This window comes from Nannobrachium achirus, assembly GCF_963921795.1.
Source record: "Nannobrachium achirus genome assembly, chromosome: 1".
Taxonomy (NCBI): Eukaryota; Metazoa; Chordata; class Actinopteri; order Myctophiformes; family Myctophidae; genus Nannobrachium; species Nannobrachium achirus.
Window position 1 is genome coordinate 5,656,401 of NC_137810.1, and position 21,270 is coordinate 5,677,670.

General features: G+C 46.5%; 1 protein-coding gene across 1 annotated transcript in view; it reads left to right on the forward strand.

Moving 5' to 3' along the window:
* Nucleotides 1-21,270, forward strand: part of shroom2a (shroom family member 2a) — a 122,214-nt gene that overhangs the window by 68,381 nt on the left and 32,563 nt on the right. The window contains 9 exon segments of the mRNA XM_080734794.1: nucleotides 5,711-5,833; nucleotides 8,008-8,281; nucleotides 11,358-11,728; nucleotides 12,219-12,848; nucleotides 13,581-13,874; nucleotides 14,212-14,704; nucleotides 14,794-15,070; nucleotides 15,420-15,811; nucleotides 16,975-17,063. Of these exon segments, the coding sequence (XP_080590920.1) occupies nucleotides 5,711-5,833; nucleotides 8,008-8,281; nucleotides 11,358-11,728; nucleotides 12,219-12,848; nucleotides 13,581-13,874; nucleotides 14,212-14,704; nucleotides 14,794-15,070; nucleotides 15,420-15,811; nucleotides 16,975-17,063 (2,943 nt within the window).

A 21,270-nucleotide genomic window follows, 5' to 3' on the forward strand; every position in this document is an offset into this window, starting at 1 on the left:
CGGCCCGATCGCGCAACAACGGCCCGGGGACGACCGAGGTGGCGCAACCACGGCCGGGGGTCGCGAAACTAGACCGGCCGCGACCTAACAAGTATGTACCGCGAACTACGACCTCCAGAACCGGGACCTACGACCTCCAGGTCGTGGCCTAGGTCGCGACCAGGCCGTAGGTCGTTCGTATCAGCGGCTGTCTCTCAGTATTGGCATCAAAGTACAAAATGTTTGTATGATTGCTTGTAGATCGGTTATCATGCTTTGATTTTCACAAGTCATTGTTGACATCATCATCCATTTAAGCTTTATAATTAGCTTCATACTAACATTAACATTATTTTTCTTTCAATTCTAAACGTAGAGATTAGGTTATGAAAGGAAGGTGATTAGGTGATGAAAACTAGCAAAACTATAGCAGCCATTCACTTTAATCAACGCGATGCATCCAATGTAATTGTGATGAGGATGTCAAACAAACGTTAATCACGTCGTATTTAATTATACTTCATCTGTTACAGATGATTGTCCAAATAAACCGTACGTTATTTAAACTGTGAGCCATTTATAGACAATATGCAGTGTTGCCCTGGGCATCGTTGTAGGCTGTAGTAGGTGATGTGTCACACCATCTGCATACCATCTGCATTAACATATGAACTGAACGAGTATGCAAGTTGTCAATGATTTAACTCTATGACCATGATATGGGCTTTGGTGTGAAGTCATGAAAATATCGTACCCTACACAATTTACAAAAGCAACACAAAGTACATTCATTGATGAGCTGCTTCTTCCTGTCATCTGATCAGTGTCCACACAGTAGATTAATTCGAGTTGTATTTTAATATCAAATGAAACAGAGCAAAAACGATGTGCTGAATGAACCAATGCGAGTCTTTGAGAATTACAGTTAGTATCTTCACCAATAATGAGCACATTTCTAGAGACACGGTAACACATTCATTGTACTAAATGACAAGAAAGCATATATTTAGAACGATATGTAGCAGTGAAATACCACAAGATTTTGGAAAATGCCTACAATCAATACACTTATTTGAACACCTTGGTTACATTAAGTTCTGCATAATGCGTACTTTCTGCTTTTGGTACATTTTAATACAAATACTTTTTATACTTGTACTCAAGTATCCTACATTTTGAATACAAGACTTCCACTGACATTGCAGTATTGCATGATACTTAAGTAAAGAATGCGAGTACTTTTCCCACTACTGCCTAATAAGCATGCTAGTTTTAGTACAATCAGACATCACAGATAGATTTATAGAGTAATAGGCTCTAAGGCAACTGCAAACTTAGCAGGAGTCCTCCAGGCTATGGGGGAAAGTAGCTGTTGGAAAAAGCACTCAAATGTTTTACACTTGTTTTTTTAAAAGTATCTTAAAAGTATCAATACTGCACTGTAGATGTACTCAGTTATAAGTAAAAGTCACACACACACACACACACACACACACACGCACGCACACACACACACACACACACACACACACACATACACGGGGGGGGGGGGAGTGACAAAATTCATAGATCTAGAACACAGACTTCATAGATATAGAACACAGAATATGTACAGTACAGTACAGTGAGGTACAGTATACAGTACAGTAAAGTACAGTAAGGTAATACGCAGTTATTACTGTTGTTTGAGCACGCCCGAGTTTTTTCAAAACTTTTTTTTTCCAAAAAACTTTTTTTTCCAAAACTTTTTTTTTTTCAAAAAACATTTTTTTTTTTTTTTTTTTCAAAAAACATTTTTTTTTCATCTGACCAGCTTATATATTGACTGTGTCAATTCTTGTTGGATCCAGCACTGTGTGTGCACATCCTACGTCTTTTGACTACCACTATATTATAATGAGGATTAGTTAGGAGCGATTATATGAAGTTGAAAAAGGGTGAAATGGTCCTTTAACCACCACTGCTGTATGATGGTGTTGAGTGGTAAAAAGTAGCTTGTAGATCTTCTATCCACCCGGTGAGTCCTGGATCTTTCTGTGAACCATCGTTGGGTGTCACCCTGCCCTTCCACAACCCATCCTAGTGTTCTCTATCCACTAGCGTTGTGGATGTGATCAAGCCTGTTAGCTGTGTGATCTCTATCTGTCTGAAGGCCAGACGACAGCTTGGAGTCTGATCCTGGTTTTGTAAAGAGATTCTCTGTCCTCTTTAAGCCCCCTCTACCACCCCTCTACCACCCCTCCCACCAGGGCCATATGGCAGCCTCTGAGCCCCCGGGGACTGGGCTCACCCCAGAGATGATGTCCTGTTTGGGTCATGAGGACAGCTCTGGGACGTCTCTGTCCTGTTGAGTGACTTTTAAAAAAGAAACACATGGACGGATTCCTGGGTTCCGTTCTCTGGTGTCAACCAGTGTTGTTGTTCACTAGTGTGGCCAGGAGAGGGGGCAATAGCTCCATGCATTTGCGAGGATCCATATTAGCTGTTCTTTTTTATGAAATCACTCACAGATTGACCGAGCCACAGTTTAATTGTGTGAAGAGTAGTTTTGAGCCTTCGTTTGTGCTTTTGAGAGGCTTGCCTGCCCCCCCCCCCCCCCCTGTTTAAGTTAATGCAAAAGTAGAACAGAAAACACGGCCTCTACATAATGTTTTTATCCTGCCAAGTACCACAGATAAACGTTCGTTCATGTCATGTAACCGTTGCAATATGTGTTTGTGCCCCTTCTCCCGTTATATAAGTGAAGTGTTCTCAACCAGCATGCCTGTGTATTCCCCCATTGTGTGTATTCCCCCTCAGGCACATGAACATGGTGGATATTGTGTGTATTCCTCTCAGGCACATGAACATGGTGGATATTGTGTGTATTCCCTCTCAGGCACATGAACATGGTGGATATTGTAGCTCAGAAAATGCCCTCAGAGAGTGACGTTCACGTGGCCCGGAGCTTTCTCACCAAGATTTTGCGCAGTTCCATGAGGTTGGTAATGTGTAGTCGTCGCCACTAGAAGCCATTCTCCTCCTTTCCCCCCCCCCCTGTCATTCCTATCAGAACAGTTTCACCTCATGTTGTCAGTGTCACTGTTCACATTGTCCTGCTCATTATGGTCTCATAGTAACATTCCCTTTGTAGTCAAGCAGCTCGAGTCCTTTTTTGAAGAAGAAGAATTCACTTTGTGGTACAAGCACCAAATCTGGCATGAACAATGCCAAGGACCTACTTTTTTACAAAGAGCAAGTTAGCCACTCAAAAAAAAAAATGCAATATGGCCACCATTTTGGGGTCCCATTGACTTTACAGGAAAAGTAGCATTTAAGTAGCACGTGAGGGGTTTTAGTGATGAGTCATCGCTTTCCACAGTTTTGTGGGGGCCGTTTTTAGCCCAAGGAATATATACTATACCTAATAGTAAAGTCAATGGGACCCCAACTTTCTTTTTGAAAAATGTTGCCCATATTGTTTTTTCTTTTTCTTTTTTCTTTTTTTTGAGTGGCTAACTTGCTTTTTGGAAAAAGTAGTTCCAGAGGAAACTTTGATGCTTGTATCACAAAGTGAAGGATTGTGTCGGGCTGTTGTATTCCAAGGTTCATTACCTCTCCTCACCTCCATGTCTCCTCCAGTGTCCAGTGGTGTAACACATGGAATTAGTTCCATTTGGTACCCTCTCAGGGTCCATTTGGAACCCACCCCAAGGGAACCCTTGAGCCCTGCTTTGAGAGCCATCTTATATTTACAAGTGGCTTAAGGCCGCAGCCCACTTTGGCACAGGGCACAGGACACAGGGCAGCCCACAGTCAACGGACACAGGACAGTCAACGGACTTTGAGACATGCCCACACTCGAGCATAGGCACAGGGCACAGGGCAGTCCACAGTCAACGGACTTTGAAGCAGCAATAATTTTTTTTTCTCAAAAAAAATTTTTTCTCAAATTTTTTTTTTCTCAAAAATTTTTTTTTTCTCAAAATCTTTTTTTTTCTCAAAAAAAAATTTTTTCTCAAAAAATTTTTTTTCTCAAAATTTTTTTTCTCAAAATTTTTTTTTTCTCAAAAACCTTTTTTTCTCAAAATGTTTTTGTTCTCCAAATTTTTTTTTTCTTACAATTTTTTTTCTCAAACATTTTTTTTTCTCAAAAATTTTTTTTTTCTCTGTTGGTCTGTGATATGGACTGTAGATCACAGTACACGTGATGTCATTATACTAGCAGGGATGCACCAGTTGGGAGGTTCTGAGTCCATAGCAACATTTAAAAGAACTATTTGGAAGAAAGCTGATGCTGAGGTGTTTTTTAGGAAAATGACTAAATATAAGATTTATGAAATAACAGAACCACATCATCCACTGGCATCAGTACATGTCATGTTATTTACTGGTCTATACACTGAGGCCAATATCGGCCCTTTATGATGACGTCCGATCAACTGATGCATCCCGTATCATTTATATGTTATTTCATTAATGTGTGTATTTTATTATCTTATATATTGTACTCTCTCCTGCCATGCATTTCAGAAAGAGCCGCTTTAGAGGGTACGTCTCAAAGCTGTCAACTGTACAGAAATGGTTCCGGTGGGGTTATTGTGGAGTAAACCTGAAAACATTACAGTTGGAACTATTGAAGGCGGTTATATTTTAGAATGGTGCAGTTGCCTCATGCCATACTAGCTGGCATGAGCTTTTAACCTCTTTTTCCCAAATAGAAATGGCATTGTAAACTCGTAGAGCTGCTATTTTCCCGCTGTTCTTCCTACAGCAGTCTAGTGCTAGTGATAATGTGTGCTAGTGATTGTTGTTTTGTTGCAAGTTACATTCCTTTATTCGTCTGTATTTTAGTGTTTGTTCAGTAACAGGTGTCTCTATTTCTCTACAGCTCTTTAGTAAAACACAAAACATGTTCTGGTCACGAACGATACCAATCGTGTTCAATCAGCAGAGAGAACTCCACAAAGAACATTAATCACCTATAGCTTAGATTTCCCAGTGTTCCACTTCCATGTTTTGTGTCTCTCATGTTGTCCTTTCCTCACTTCGATTCTCACTTGTTTTATTCTGTATCCTGTTCTCTCTCCTGATTGGCTAAAACTGTTATCCCAACCTGAAAGTGTATTTTCTGTTTTACTAAAGAGATAAAAAGAGATGGAGAGACAGCTACTGAACAAACACTCTATATAGCAATGATCACTATCACAATAGAGCTTGAATCTTTTTTACAAAACACATTTTGTTTAGGGGCCGCTCTCTGTCTCTTAACCTAACTCTGTTCTCTGGCCCATAAGAAAGAACTTTAAAATCTAAATGGTCCTGACAGGTCCGTAACTCTGGGGCCTTTTCCACCAAAAGAACCTTGGTTCAAGAACCAGTGCCGTTCAACTTTCTCTGAACCTGGGTTTGTTTCTTGTGAACCGGCCGCGAACCGGCTTGTGTTTCCACCAGATTGAACCAGAAGAACCAAGGATTTTGTGGTTCCCGTTCGGAAACCAACTCTGGTTCTGGGTGTAAAAGCTCACCTCTGGTTCATCCCGTAGGCGGGAGAAAGAACCAGAAGTTGGTCTTTGCCGGTCGAAAAGGGCCTTCTGAGCGTGTGCAAATTTGTACGTTCTCAGAGTTATGGGGGTCCTTGAAATCAAACAGTTGGAGAACTACTTGCAGTAGCACACTGCCATGGTTCTTCCACAAGGGGCCGCTGTCTCTCTCTGTCTCTCACCCAGCCGTTGTCTCTTCCTCCCTGCAGGAGGAGTGAACCCATCAGCAGGCCTCACTCCTGGCACTCCACCAAGTTCAACGAGAGCCCGGCGGAGACGGCCAAGACCCAGTCTGTACCCGCACAGGCCTGGCACACCAGATATGATGCAAGGTAAGAACCCAGTCTGCACCTCTGCAAGATGGTGGAAAATCCACTCTTCTGGTGTCATCATCACATTCCATTGTCTGTGATGTGACAGCGAATATCCTCTGCTCCCATCATGAAAACCGTATTCCTCATTAGAGCTGCAGAAACATTACCGTTGATACGGATCGCTTTAGCAGAATGGCAAGGCGTATGAAGTCAAATCAAAAGTTAGATTTCACTAAATCCTCAGTGTTATATATTGATGTTGTAACGGGTGCAGTCGGTTACATTTGCACATTCTCAAATAGTTTGAAGCATGACGGGAAAGGGATAACGTCATGTTACATACCATAGTATAGAATATCTTGACAACTATCAGTTGCTTTTATTATATGGAGTATATTATATAATTAAACAAATGGAAATTAACCCATTTAGACGGGGAAGTTGGGAATCCCTTTTCGTTGCTCTACCTTTGAATCCATTTGAAGCATTTTTCAGAAAACTTGGGTCAGGATTTAGAAGATGTTGAACTGGGTTGAACTGAAAAGGTAAAGGTAGCATCGTGGATATTACAGTAATGACATCACTGGTAGAGGAAGTTGCTAGTTGGACATACTGTAATTACATTCTGTAATATTAGCCTATACATGTACATAATGTCTAGTGTTCAAAACAAGCTATAAGGAGTGATGTGGTCAAGGTAATGCTAGCTCCTCTCCTGACATCACAGCCCGTCAGTATTAGAAGGACGGATGGATGTTTTTATTGATATTTATTGGGGGATTTCAGTCGCCCAGAGGCAGCACAGCAGTTAGAGTTACAGAGTCACAGGTACCAACTCAGGAAAGTACTGTCGTTTACAGCAATACAAAGGACAGATATAACAATGAGAAGCACCGTCAATACAGAGCAACTGTATACAATAGTGTACAAATCTATCCTGCACTATGCACAATAACAACAACAACACCAGGTTATCATGTCCTCACAGTATCTCTAACAAATAAGTGTTGAAAATGTTGGGTGTTTTTGGCTGTTCAAACATAATTTCCAAAAAATGTCAGCGCCAATTGCCCAAACTGTAATCCTGGGCTCTGCTCTCCCTCTGCCAACCTGGGGAGAGCCCCGAACTGAGCTCATGCTTCCTTCAGTGCATGAGGAGTCCAAGCCGCTTCTTATCACCGGACAGGGGGACCAGGATTGCTGCATGCTTTTTGTGAGGGTATCCACCTTGGGAGACACGGGGAGAACATGCAAACTCCACACAGAAAGGCCCTTGTCTTGCCAACCCCACCTAGGGTGTGGGCGCCGATAACGGAAGTCTTAATGTTTTCTGTTTCAGATAGATAGATAGATAGATACCTTTATTATCCCAAGGGGGAAAATCAGTTGCCCAGAGGCAGCACAGCAGTATAAGGTTATTTACAAAGTTACAGAGAAGTAAGAAAAAGATAAAAGAAAAAACAAGAACAGAGTACAGAGTACAGTAAGAGCAAGGTACATCAAGAAAGGGAACGAATAATATACAGGCATATAAATATACATAAAGTGTCCTAAAGCACAACTATCAATATAATACAGTGCCCAAATCAAAGTGACCATAACAGTCAATGCTAGTTAGTGCAACAAGTATCTCAACATCATGTCAAACACAAGCAGAAATACAAAAAAAAAAACTACTAACACAACCTAATAGTGCAGTGTCCAAAGGTCAGAGCGATAAAAACAACTAGCAAAAAAAAAAAAACAAGAAAGGGTGATGCAGCAAGACGCACAAGAGCACCCTCCCTGGAAGGTCCTTAAGCCCGTATCAGAGTGTACGGTGGAGACCTATCCACCGCAAATTTGAGGTGGACCTCAAGTCAGAAAATAAGTGCAGGCCATCATAGTCACGGCCCACTGTGAAGTCCTTTACCCTGTCTAGACCGGTTCAGGTCGACCAATCAGTGAACGGGGTGTAGAGGCTGTCTGTCTGATAGTAAAAACAGAGAGATGTGTTGGGACTCACGGTGGAAAGCTCTCCACCGTGAGGAATGATGTAACGTTGTAGTTTCATGACTCAAAAAGACTCGAAAAGACTACACCGTGGTGTAAAGCCTTCCACCGCGGACCCGACTATGATACGGGCTTTAGAGGTCAGAGTCAGTGCAGATCAGTTTCTTGACTCTAACGCTGTTTCTCTGTCTCCCTGCCAGCTCCTCCTCCACAGACCTGTCCTCCGGCTGGGAGCAGACCAACCTGCGGAGGGTCTCAGACCAGTTCAGCTCCCTGGGCAGCATGGACAGCCTAGAGCAGCCCTACTCCTCCTCCTCCAAGTCCCACTGCAGCAGCCAGGAGACCCTGGACCCTGGAGGAGGGGGAGGAGGGAAGAGGGACTCGGCCTACAGCTCCTTCTCCACCAGCTCTGGAACCCCCGACTACACCCTGTCTAAGATCAACACCACCTCTACAGAGAACATGCTCTATAAGGTAATAACACCACCTCTACAGAGAACATGCTCTATAAGGTAATAACACCACCTCTACACCCTGTCCAAGAGCAACACCACCTCCACAGAGAACATGATTTACAAGGTAGGCCAGTGGTGTAAAGCAGTGGTTCTCAACCTTTTCAGGCCACGGCCCCCCCAAAATAATCATATTTTAACTGGGGACCCCCCCACCCTGACAAGCACTAATAGTTGAGGCATTACATTTTGTGTAACACGGTTCTATTGTGAAAATTGCCCATCTACATGCTCACAATGCCTCGCAACATTGTGGGCATGTAGATTGGCTATTTTCACTATTTCTGCCTCTAATGCTTGACCTTTTGACCAATGTTTAATTAGTCATTTTAGAGGTATTAAAAGGCCTTATATTGTCACTTTAGAAATGTGCATTGACCCTCTGTACACTTAAACTTTAGGTTGTTTTGTTTACTGTTGAGAGAGAAAACAATGTTGCACATTACTCATCTGGGGACCCCCCAAAATAATTTGAGGTCCCGACCCACAGGTTGAGAACCACTGGTCGTGGTGTAGGGTTAGGGTTAGTAATTACGGCCGAAGGTCGCAGTTTACCATGAGAAATGTCACAGCTTGTCTCCGCGTGAACACATTTTTACGGGCAAACCCATAGACCGTGAAAATGTGTCATCATGATGTCATCATGCTCTGATGTCACTGTGATGTCAGGGGAACCGCTCTACCAGAATGAGTTTGCAGCTCTGACATCACGCTCTGGCTTCACTGTGATGTCACACTAACAGAATCCCTTTTATGCCCATATATGGAGTTCCCTGATGTCATCAATGCCCTGTTAGAGTGATCCCTGTGATGCCAGGGGGAACAATCCCTTTTATGCCCATATATGGAGATCCCTGATGTCCACATCCCTGATGTCCAGATCACTGTGGCGCGACCTCGCCCTTTAGGGGCGAGGTCAATATTAATGATGCCCTGTTAGAGTAGCCTGGCAGTGCCAGCCTCTATCACACACTTAGTTTTGTGAAGAGAGTCTGGGGTTGCAGGGAGAGATTCCATTTCTGAAAGCCTGGTGAGCTCTTAACTCATACCCTGCCAAACCCGAGGAACCCGAGAATTTCGCGATGTCCCTCCCTGCCACGCCCGAGGAACCCGAGAATTTCCGCCATTTTGGAAAAAAAAAAAAAAAATCTCAAAAAATGTTTTGGGACCCCAAAAACGTTAGTAGGCATGATAGCGATCGCGAAATTGCTTGTTTAACCCCCATACAACCCCCATACAACTCAGGTAGCAGACCTCCAAGCTCACAACAGTGTAAAACATAATGGCTGCTATCTCATGAATGCCTGAACGGATTTCCATTCGGATTTTTTTGTTTGAAAGCTGTGAGCAATGTGGACACACGTGGTGCATTATCTAGGCATGGGTGTGCATGATCCGTGCACTATGAATTACATGGAAGTCTATGGAGACGAATGGCAGTTAAAGAGTACGAAGGTATTGTTAAATGGCAGCATATGAGTTAATTGCTCCCTTTGAACTTCAAAGGGGTTGTACAACCAGTAAGACTCCCTAATCGGGAGATAAGCGACCGTCAGGTCGCAGCGTGATTTTAGGGCAAAATGTGTAGGAGCAGTGTCCAAAAATGTGGTTGAAAAAAATCGGCCTGATGGTGGCGCTGAGTGTAGACATAGTGTGTACCGATTTGTGTGATTTTAGGGCAAAATCTGTAGGAGCAGTGTCCAAAAATGTGTTTGACAAAATTAGCCTGAAGGTGGCGCTATATGGGACAGATCCATGTTGATTAGATGAGTGTAGACATACTGTGTAGCGATTTGCGTGATTTTAGGGCCAAAATTTTAGGAGCAGTGTCCAAAAATGTGTTTTAAAAAATCGGCCTGAAGGTGGCGCTATATGGGACAGATCCATGTTGATGACATGAGTGTAGACATACTGTGTACCGATTTGAGTGATTTTAGGGCAAAAATTGTAGGAGCAGTGTCCAAAAATGTGTTTTGCAAGAATCCGCCATATGGTGGCGCTAGAAGAGGGCCATGTGAGAAATGAGGGGTGGGTTCTCCGCGCCGCCGAGGCGGGCGAATAGGTACCGGCCCCGGCTCTCCCGGTCGCTCCTAGCCCGAGTTACGGCATTTTATGTGCGCTGCAGTGGCAGGGGGTCCTCCACTGGGGGCGCCAGCACTTTTGCATCCGTTCTGGAGCACCAGGAGTCGGTGGTCCCCGGGAATTCCCCGTGAGCAGCCCCGTTGGGGTGGTCATTTGGTCATTTTTGCACATTTGGTCATTTTTTACATCTGGGGGTCCCCCAGGGACCTGGGGGTCCCTGGAGCTCCGGGGGTCCTTGGAGGTTGTAGTTTGGCAGGCAAGGAGTGTGTGTGCAAAATCTGGCATGGATCGGGGCAACGGTTGCGGAGATATGAGCAGGGCAAAAGTGTGACATGTGACGTGTGACAGACAGACTGACTGACGGACTGACGGACTCACAGTTTGTGGAGGTTTTGATAGTAACTGCGACCTGACGGTCGCAATAAGGTAATTGATTGGGCCATACAAGTGTCAAGACCTTGTTAGTGTTCTCTTTAATCAATGAAACATCAAAGACAACTACCTGTTTGATGCCTGTCATAGAGGGGAGGGGGGGAATGTTTTAGGTGTCCACACAGCCTACAGCCCTGATGGCTTCTGGTGGCTGGTGGAAATGGATTCTCAATAGTGAGGCTCCAGACCACACCACACCACATGGTGGTGTGGTGAGGTCTGGTTTATTAACCAGGCTACTGTTAGAGAGATCCTTGTGATGCCAGGGGGAACAAATCCCTTTTATGCCCATATATGGAGATATGGAGATCCCTGTGATGCCAGGGGGAACAAATCCCTTTTATGCCCATATATGGAGACCCCCCATCACTGTGGCGCGACCTCGGTCGCCCTGAGGCGTCTTACTAGTTCTATTCAAGTACATTTTGAATATGGGACGTTTACTTGAGTCTTTCTACATTGCATTTCTGTATTGATACTTTAACTTTAGTAAATCATGTGATTACTTTTCCCCACCACTGCAGGTCAGCCAGTGGGACTCGGTGGGGCAGCAGGCTGGCAGCGCCAAGCCCCACAGCCACCCGTACAAGCAGGAGGACAGACCCGGGTACAAGCAGGAGGACAGACCCGGGTACAAGCAGGAGGACAGACCCGGGTACAAGCAGGAGGACAGGGTACCCGGGTACAAGCAGGAGGACAGACCCGGGTACAAGCAGGAGGACAGGGTACCCGGGTACAAGCAGGAGGACAGACCCGGGTACAAGCAGGAGGACAGACCCGGGTACAAGCAGGAGGACAGGGTACCCGGGTACCTGCATGTTGCAGGAGGAAGGGACAGCCCACACCTCCGCTCAGAGAGCCCCCTGCAGGCCGGATCACACCACTCCAGCACAAGGTTAGAATAGTTTTCTTTTTTTCTTTTTGATAATTCAGTTAGTTCTAATTGGCTTTTAGAGTGGGTTTGCTAGTTTTATTCTTACACTTGGTTTTAGTTTAGTTTTAATTAGTTTTGGTGTTACAGTAGTTTTATATTTCTTCATACTTGGGTTATTTGTCAGGTGCAGGATTGAAGTGCATAGCATTTATTTTACATTTGGGAACGGCCAAATCAATAAAATTCACATCGTTTTCAGTCAATTTGTTTTATTTAGTATTGTACAGTTTCACGTAGTTATCGTTCTTTATTTTAATTCTAGTTTTTGTTTAGTTCAGTTAACGGAAATGTTTTTTTTTTTTTTTATTCATTTTCAGTCCTTTTCTTTTTTTCTTACCTACCTGTAACCTTAACTGCTGTACCTTCTGGGTGACTTAATTTCCCCCTTGGGATAATAAAGGTATCTTTCTATCTATCTATCTATTACCTCTAACGACCGTTGCTCCATCAGGGCCAGCTGTGGCCCGGTGTGGCACGTCCCCGAGAGGAAGAAGAACGCCGCCTCGCCCTCCCCTCCCCCTCCCCCGCCGCCGGTCCGCAGCGACAGCTTCGCCGCCACCACCAAGGTCCAGGAGAGGGGTCTGGTCATCGCCTACCCCGAGAGCCCCGCCCACACGCACGCCGCCGGCGTCGTCTACCCCAAAGCCCACGAGAAGGCACCGGCGGCGGACCGAAGAACGGAGCTGTCCGACAACGCCAAACGGGGACGCAGCAGCAGCCACGTCGTCCCGCCGCCCAAAAGCGACGCGGATCAGTTTTACTTCACGCCCGACAATAACAGCTCCAATCCCACCCAGCTGGGCTCCAACAGGCAGTACTCCCTGTCCAGCAGTGATGTGCGTCAGGGCCCGCCCTCGCAGCCGTACAGCCAGTGGCACTACAGCGGGGACAAGAGCACCGTGTACCCCCAGAGCAAGGCCGCCGCGGCGGTGGCAGCCAAGCCCAAGCAGAGCGTGAGCGGCTACTACAGCAGCATGCAGGAGCTGCCCACGGCCGGCCCTGGACCGCTCTACAGCCAGGGACGCAACCCCAACCCCGCCGTCCCGCAAGGCAACCAGAACCCTGACAGCACCGCACACAGGTACTAGGGATGGATGGGACGAGAAGCCATATTATCCTTTATCGTGATAAAAATAAAGATAAGCGACCATCAGGTCGCATACACAAACTTTAGAAGGCAATGGTAGCCAATCAGGAGGGAATATGGGAAATGGGACAGATCCATGTTGATGACATGAGTCTAGACATACTGTGTACCGCTGTCTGTAGGAGCAGTGTCCAAAAATGTGTTTTGCAAGAATCGGCCTCATGGTGGCGCTAGAAGAAGCCATGTGAGAAATGAGTGGAGGTTGTGGTTTGGCAGCCAAGGAGTGTGTGTGCAAAGTTTGGCATGGATCGGGGCAACGGTGGCGGAGATATGAGTAGGGCAAAAGTGTGACGTGTGACAGACAAACAGACTGACAGACTGACGGCCGGTGGAGGTTTTGATAGTAACTGTTATCTGACCGTCTCAATAATCGTATTGTGGAGATTTAATGTATTGTGATATCATCCTCCGTCATGCACTGGGATCAATTCACCTTTTATTTACCGAGCTGCATATCCGGTACCACTTAAACCCTCTATTGGTTGGTAAAAGGTACTTATAATATATGTACTTAGTATATGTACTTAGTATAGTCTTTTTTTCACTCTACCAAATCTCTGTGCCGATCGATTTAGACCTCCCCAAAGGAACCCAGAGAGTCCCTGGACCCCACATTGAGGACCCCTGGTCTAAATGGTCTGTCACTCCTTTATATGTTTTCCTCAGGTACTACTGCGTGGCTGCACGCCAGCCCGGAGGACCCCCGCTGCTGGGGAAGACCGAGGACCACAAGAAAGATGCGGCGGGAACGGAGGCGACGCAGGGGGCCAACGACGGCCAGGCGGTCAACAAAGCTAAATATCATCCTCCTCAACAGCAGCAGCAGCAGCAGCAGCAACACGTGGTCCACATCAAGAACACCAACGGATACAGCAAGCAGGAAGACATCTTGTCCACAGCAGCCGCGCCGGAGTCCTCTCTGGTTAAACCCTGTCCAGACCACAGAGCAGGCCAGAGAGTGTTAGTAGTTTTTGAGTATTTTTTGCTTGTGTTTGATATGACAGTGAGATACTTGTTGCACTAACTAACATTGACTGCTATGGTCACTTTGATTTGGACACTGTACTATTTTGATAGTTGTGCTTAAGGACACTTTATGTATATATATATATTTATATATTATTTGTTCACTCTCTTGATGTACCTTGCTCTTTACTGTACTCTGTTCTTGTTTCTTTTATTTTTTTCTTCCTACTTCTCTGTAACTTTGTAAATAACCTTATACTGCTGTGCTGCCTCTGGGCAACTGATTTTCCCCCTTGGGATAATAAAGGTATCTATCTATCTATCTATCTAGACACATCAACTCCCAGACCGTCGAGACGCCGTCGTACGCCAGCAGACCGTCCGAACAGAGGAGGTCTCTGCCTGCGTCGCTGCAACCACAACAACAACCAGAGCTACCAGCGGAGGGCAGACTTCCTAAACAAGACGTGTTCCCCAGGACCACCGCGCCCATGCTGCACTCCCTGTCGGCCGACAACCCCGCCGAGGACCCCTGGGACCCTGCCGCCGCCGCGGACCCCCTGGAAGGCAAGCAGGTGAGGCGTGCGGACCGCTTCGCCACCACGCTGCGCAACGAGATCCAGATGAGGAGAGCGGCGCTGCAGAAGAGCGTGAGCGCCGCCGCACTCACCGGAGGACCACCGCCGCACCCCGAGGACCACGATGAGGACGAGTTAGGCTCCGCCCCCTCCTCCTCCTACAAGGACCACCTGAAGGAGGCCCAGGCCCGCGTGCTCAAAGCCACCTCCTTCAGGAGGCGGGACCTGGAGATCCCCAACACACAGGTAGGCTGACACTAACCATCATCTGCATAATCCATTATTAAGTGATTTGATTAGGATGAATCAATGAATCATTGCCCCCCTCCTCCCAGGGCTCCGTGGCTCCTCCTCCTCCCCTGGCCTACGGCTCCTCGGCGGCGCTGCGTAAAGGGGCGGGCTCTCTGCCCTCCGTCTCCCTGTCCGTCCTGGGGGCGGGGGGGAAGGGGGCGGGGCCTCCCGTGGTGACGAGGATCGGAGGCAGGAAGCGCTTCCCGCAGGAGAAGAAGGCGCGGTCCTTCTCTGAGCCCGACAAGATCCACGAGGTGGGAACCATGGAGGAGCAGGCCACGCCCCCTCCAGAGAGCCACGCCTACCTGGAGCAGCACACAGGTAAATATACGGCTGCAACCGTTCCTGCTACACCGGCCAGGTGTTCTGATTGGCGTAGATCATACATGGGCAACTGGCGGCCCGGGGGCCACCCGCAGGTTAATACCGGAATACTGATATATTATTGATTTCAGCTGTTACAATTCCAAACATGACCTGCTTTAATCCCGTCAGACTATATTTGTAGCTTAATGACTAGTATATAACAATCTCACAACACCTTGTGAGCTTGTAGATCAACTGTTTTTAGCTATGTATTTTAGAAAATCGATTTGTTTACTTCTTTTTAAATGATCAATTAAATGTATTAGTATGATTAACTGTGGCAGCCCCCCCCCCCCCCCCACAGGTAAACCCTCCTTTCCCAAACCCCCTCCCATGCAATACTACTACGAGGACCCCCAGGGGGTCCTGGGCTCCGCGGGCCAACCGGAGGGCCCGGGGAAAGGCACCCAGTGCCGAGGCGTTCCTCCTCCTCCGGCGGCGGCTGAACACGTCGCGGAGGACGGCTCGGCGCTCCACGGCGCGCAGACGGCCCTGGCGGAGCAGCAGAGGCTGGGCACCTTCGCTGAGTACGAGGCCCGCTGGAACGTCCAGAAGAAACCCAGCGAGACCAGCCGGGCCTCCGGGGGGCGCTACCACTCTGCCGACAACATCCTGGAGCCGGAGGAAGTGACCACACCCAGCTGCTTCCACCACGAGAGGTCACGCTCCTCCCCCTCGGCTGACCTCCACAGACAGGTCAGACTCGCGACCGCAGTTTTCCCGGTGAACCTGAGCACAACGGTGGGGGGCGATGGGCAAGGAGGGTCGCAAGCTTATGAGAAACAACTAAAATAAGACCTTAAAACCTGGCGAAAACAGTTGCGTGCATTAGCACAAGATTAGATGAGGATAAAGGAAATGGAAAACATTAAACGAACTTCTGAAAAGGCTTCGTAGAGCCTATACACTAACCTACTAGTAAAACTAGAACCGCGATCTTGCCACACGTGGATAATTGTGGTTGTTAACAATAACACAGACAATATAAATCCTTAGTCTAGTAGTGGGAAGAAGAGGTTATCATCATGGCACCAAAAAACTTTAAAATATCTTGCAATTGGTGACGAGTCTCTTACAAAATCGGCAAGAGTTCCTCTCAATACGTAAAGCTATATATTATACAGTATAACCTCTCCATCATCGCTGGCAATAGTCAGTGGTGTGTTCCCCACACTCCTGCGCCCCCACCGAAGAAGAGATTTGAAGAGATCAAAATAGCAACAGAATACATGCTCAGAATTAGAAGCATCTTCCAGAAAAAAGAAATAAGTGAATATTCGACTTCGGTGAACAACGTCGAATAGTGACTTTGATATTCGAATATTTGAATATTCGAATAGTTGGTGAATGCCCTATTACATTTTCAGTCATGAGATTGTATCTTTTGCTTTATTCCATGAAATAGATTCTTCATAATAGAGTTAATTGATTGGTTTGATTCTATTATCCACTGTTGTTCAGAGTCAGACTACTGTACGACAGTGAGCTTTGCCCTGTAGTCAGCAGCGCACCGTGACTTTGTCGACGTGCAACAACCGTGTTATGAAATTCATAATCCTTTGTTTAGACAAGCTCTGCTCAGGGAGGTGACGCAGAGAAAGCCAAGTCAAATATTAATCCAGGTTCGGCGGTGGTGTTGGAGGCACGCCCTCGCTTTTTGTTTTTGTCTCGTTAGAAACCAAACAAGCAGCAGACTCCACGCCGCCCCGTCTGAGAGCTGACAGCAACCTGTGACACCCTGTGAGAACGGGAAGATTCCTCGCTCTGCCTTGTTTTGTGTGTTTGTTGTTGTTGTTTGTGGGGTTTTTTTCTTTGCATAAAGAGGACATGCGTGTGTCTTTGTGTCCTCCTCCTAACAGAAGCCTCCTCCAGCGCCAGGCAGAAAGTCTGCAGAATATTCCCATCAGGAGAGAGAACAGCCTGCAGAGCTGTCTGGAAGCCACGTCAGGTACAAACCTTTATGTTGCTTCATTTAGGATGCTGGTTAAGGCTTGATGTGTTTATTTACTGTCTCCGACAAGTCTGTGTGTGTGTGTGTGTGTGTGTGTGTGTGTGTGTGTGTGTGTGTGTGTGTGTGTGTGTGTGTGTGTGTGTGTGTGTGTGTGTGTGTGTGTGTGTGTGTGTGTGTGTGTGTGTGTGTGTGTGTGTGTGTGTGTGTGTGTGTGTGTGTGTGTGTGTGTGTGTGTGTGAGAGAACAGCTAATCTTGGCATGAAACGTTGCACGCACACTCCCAGTAGGGCCAAGGAAGAACCTCCACTCCAAAGGTTTCAGACCGGCCTCATGGTGGCGCTATAACAGCCCCACTTCACCTTAGGGTCGAACTCCTTTTGCGTTTTCTTCTAAACACACTTTTTGCTAAAACTTTTGTCCAAAACCCTCTCAAGTCGGTGCATATCGTCTCTTGAAGTCATGTGATCAAGATGGTTCAGTCAGGTTTCTGAGGAGCTGTTAAGAGTTTTTTTCACGTGATAAACAATTACGTCCACCGTGCGATGCCAGCTTGGATGGTGCGCTTATTGACGTGGTCTGCCCGCCGCGGGCACTCATTGGCCAGCCTGCCAGGCAGCTTGGGCATGGCTGGCTTGCCTGGAGCCAGAGCTGTTGGCCCGCCTGTCTGTTGAGGAAACGCAAACAAGTGCTTCTCCTCCTCAACCGTAGTGGGGAAAACAACGTGCATTAGTGACCTTCAGATTATGAGATGAACAATATAAAGTGCTCTCAGCGCGCTGTACTGCTGTATTCACCGTACAACACCAAGACATGTATAAATCAGGCTTAATCATGACTGTACCCCTCTCATACTGTAGGTGTCACGTGGCTTTCTGTGTCCACTGTGTTTTCTGTCTCTCATACTGTAGGTGTCACGTGGCTTTCTGTGTCCACTGTGTTTTCTGTCTCTCATACTGTAGGTGCAGGGGCGTCACACCAAATTCTGGGCCCTGGGTACAAGGATTCACTGCGGGCCCCCCATGAATGTTAACTATTGAAAAAATAGCAGATATACAAGTTCACAGCGAGGCACCGAGTGCCGCGCTTCGAGCTTGTATATCTGCTATTTTTTGAAAAATCTTGAAAATGTGTGTAAGAAACCTATGTTTCCATGTCAGTGGTGCTCAAACTTTTTCATATCAAGGACCCCCAAAATGATATGTATTTGGCCACGGACCCCCATCTCAAAATATTTAGTTCCAGGGACCCCCCAGAAGCAAAATTTGAGTTACAAATGTTCGCTTAAAACATACATATATTCAAAGATTTGCACACATTTTCACGACTTTTCAAAAATAGCAGATCTACAAGCTCGCAGCGCGGCACTCGGTGCCGCGCTGTGAGCTTGTATATCTGCTATTTTTCAATAGCTTAAGTTACTAGGGCCCCCCCCCCCCCTTGGGCCCTAGTAACTCAGTCCCACTACCCCCCCCCCCCTCTTTTGACGCCCCTGTGTAGGTGTCACGTGGCTTTTTGTGTCCACTGTGTTTTCTGTCTCTCATACTGTAGGTGTCACATGGCGTTCTGTGTCCACTGTGTTTTCTGTCTCTCATACTGTAGGTGTCACATGGCGTTCTGTGTCCACTGTGTTTTCTGTCTCATACTGTAGGTGTCACATGGCGTTCTGTGTCCACTGTGTTTTCTGTCTCTCATACTGTAGGTGTCACATGGCGTTCTGTGTCCACTGTGTTTTCTGTCTCTCATACTGTAGGTGTCACATGGCGTTCTGTGTCCACAGTGTTTTCTGTCTCCGTTGTTCCAAATGTTTTTCATGGTTTCCTCATTCTCCCTGAAGGCTGTCCGTCAGAGAGGTTTAGTCCAGACACAGTAGAGTCCATTATAATGACATCCATACATAATACATACATGCACAGTGTGGCCCCTAGTAGGGTCCATTATAATGACATACATAATACATACATGCACAGTGTGGCCCCCGGGGGCCCAGCTGCTACAACAGGGTCTTTCATTCTCCCGGGGCCTCGCTGGTGGCCTTAGTGTTTTATTAATGGAGGCTTGGTGGCGTGGGCCAAGCATCTGACCATGTCTGGACAGAGAGGAAGTGTTTCATCACCCCTCCCCCGCTCCATAGCAGCATGCCACCAGGCAGGGACCCCCAGAGGTCACTGGGCCAGTGGTCCATTCCAGGATGCCACCGGGGACCCTCAGAGGTCACTGGGCCAGTAGTTCTGAAACTGGTCAAGGACCCCCAAATGAGATATCACCACTGTTCAGGTGGAATCCTTGTATGTCCAAAACTGTTGGAAATGGAAAGAAAATAACCTGTGTTCCATTGAAAGTTAACGCTCAAGACCTCTCAATATTTGTAATACCCACATGCACTCTTATCTACTTTCACTTTTCACTTTAAATTATGAATCTTCTATGGGGTCCCTGGCATAGAATGTTTTCTGATTGGGGTCTGCCACCACTTAAAGGAGTAGTTCACCCCCAAAAAAGTATGTTTTCTTTAAATTCCACACCCCATGAATCCTTCAATTCGTGGAGATTGTATTTATTTTTATTTATTTATGTATTTTATGTTATGCATTCCTGAGCCGATAATTTGATGACCAGCGGAAAGATTCTAATGACCGGTCATCAGATTATTGTTATTATTATATTAAAGAATCGAATGAGTCTCCACTGGTCATCAGACTATAGGCAGAGGAATGTGTATTCAAGGTTTCTTGTGTAGTTGATAGAACATACGTTTTGGGGTGAACTTCTAATTTAAAAAACAACGACAAATTGCCGAAATGTAAGTCATTTTGTATACGTTTGTGTCCCGGTAGGACACCAAATATTCCTCTTTTGGGTCTTGAGCTGAAAAGTGCTTGCTCCACTGTGTTTTCTGTCTCTCATACTGTAGGTGCAGGGGCGTCACACCAAATTCTGGGCCCTGGGTACAAGGATTCACTGCGGGCCCCCCATGAATGTTAACTATTGAAAAAATAGCAGATATACAAGTTCACAGCGAGGCACCGAGTGCCGCGCTTCGAGCTTGTATATCTGCTATTTTTTGAAAAATCTTGAAAATGTGTGTAAGAAACCTATGTTTCCATGTCAGTGGTGCTCAAACTTTTTCATATCAAGGACCCCCAAAATGATATGTATTTGGCCACGGACCCCCATCTCAAAATATTTAGTTCCAGGGACCCCCCAGAAGCAAAATTTGAGTTACAAATGTTCGCTTAAAACATACATATATTCAAAGATTTGCACACATTTTCACGACTTTTCAAAAATAGCAGATCTACAAGCTCGCAGCGCGGCACTCGGTGCCGCGCTGTGAGCTTGTATATCTGCTATTTTTCAATAGCTTAAGTTACTAGGGCCCCCCCCCCCCCTTGGGCCCTAGTAACTCAGTCCCACTACCCCCCCCCCCCTCTTTTGACGCCCCTGTGTAGGTGTCACGTGGCTTTTTGTGTCCACTGTGTTTTCTGTCTCTCATACTGTAGGTGTCACATGGCGTTCTGTGTCCACTGTGTTTTCTGTCTCTCATACTGTAGGTGTCACATGGCGTTCTGTGTCCACTGTGTTTTCTGTCTCATACTGTAGGTGTCACATGGCGTTCTGTGTCCACTGTGTTTTCTGTCTCTCATACTGTAGGTGTCACATGGCGTTCTGTGTCCACTGTGTTTTCTGTCTCTCATACTGTAGGTGTCACATGGCGTTCTGTGTCCACAGTGTTTTCTGTCTCCGTTGTTCCAAATGTTTTTCATGGTTTCCTCATTCTCCCTGAAGGCTGTCCGTCAGAGAGGTTTAGTCCAGACACAGTAGAGTCCATTATAATGACATCCATACATAATACATACATGCACAGTGTGGCCCCTAGTAGGGTCCATTATAATGACATACATAATACATACATGCACAGTGTGGCCCCCGGGGGCCCAGCTGCTACAACAGGGTCTTTCATTCTCCCGGGGCCTCGCTGGTGGCCTTAGTGTTTTATTAATGGAGGCTTGGTGGCGTGGGCCAAGCATCTGACCATGTCTGGACAGAGAGGAAGTGTTTCATCACCCCTCCCCCGCTCCATAGCAGCATGCCACCAGGCAGGGACCCCCAGAGGTCACTGGGCCAGTGGTCCATTCCAGGATGCCACCGGGGACCCTCAGAGGTCACTGGGCCAGTAGTTCTGAAACTGGTCAAGGACCCCCAA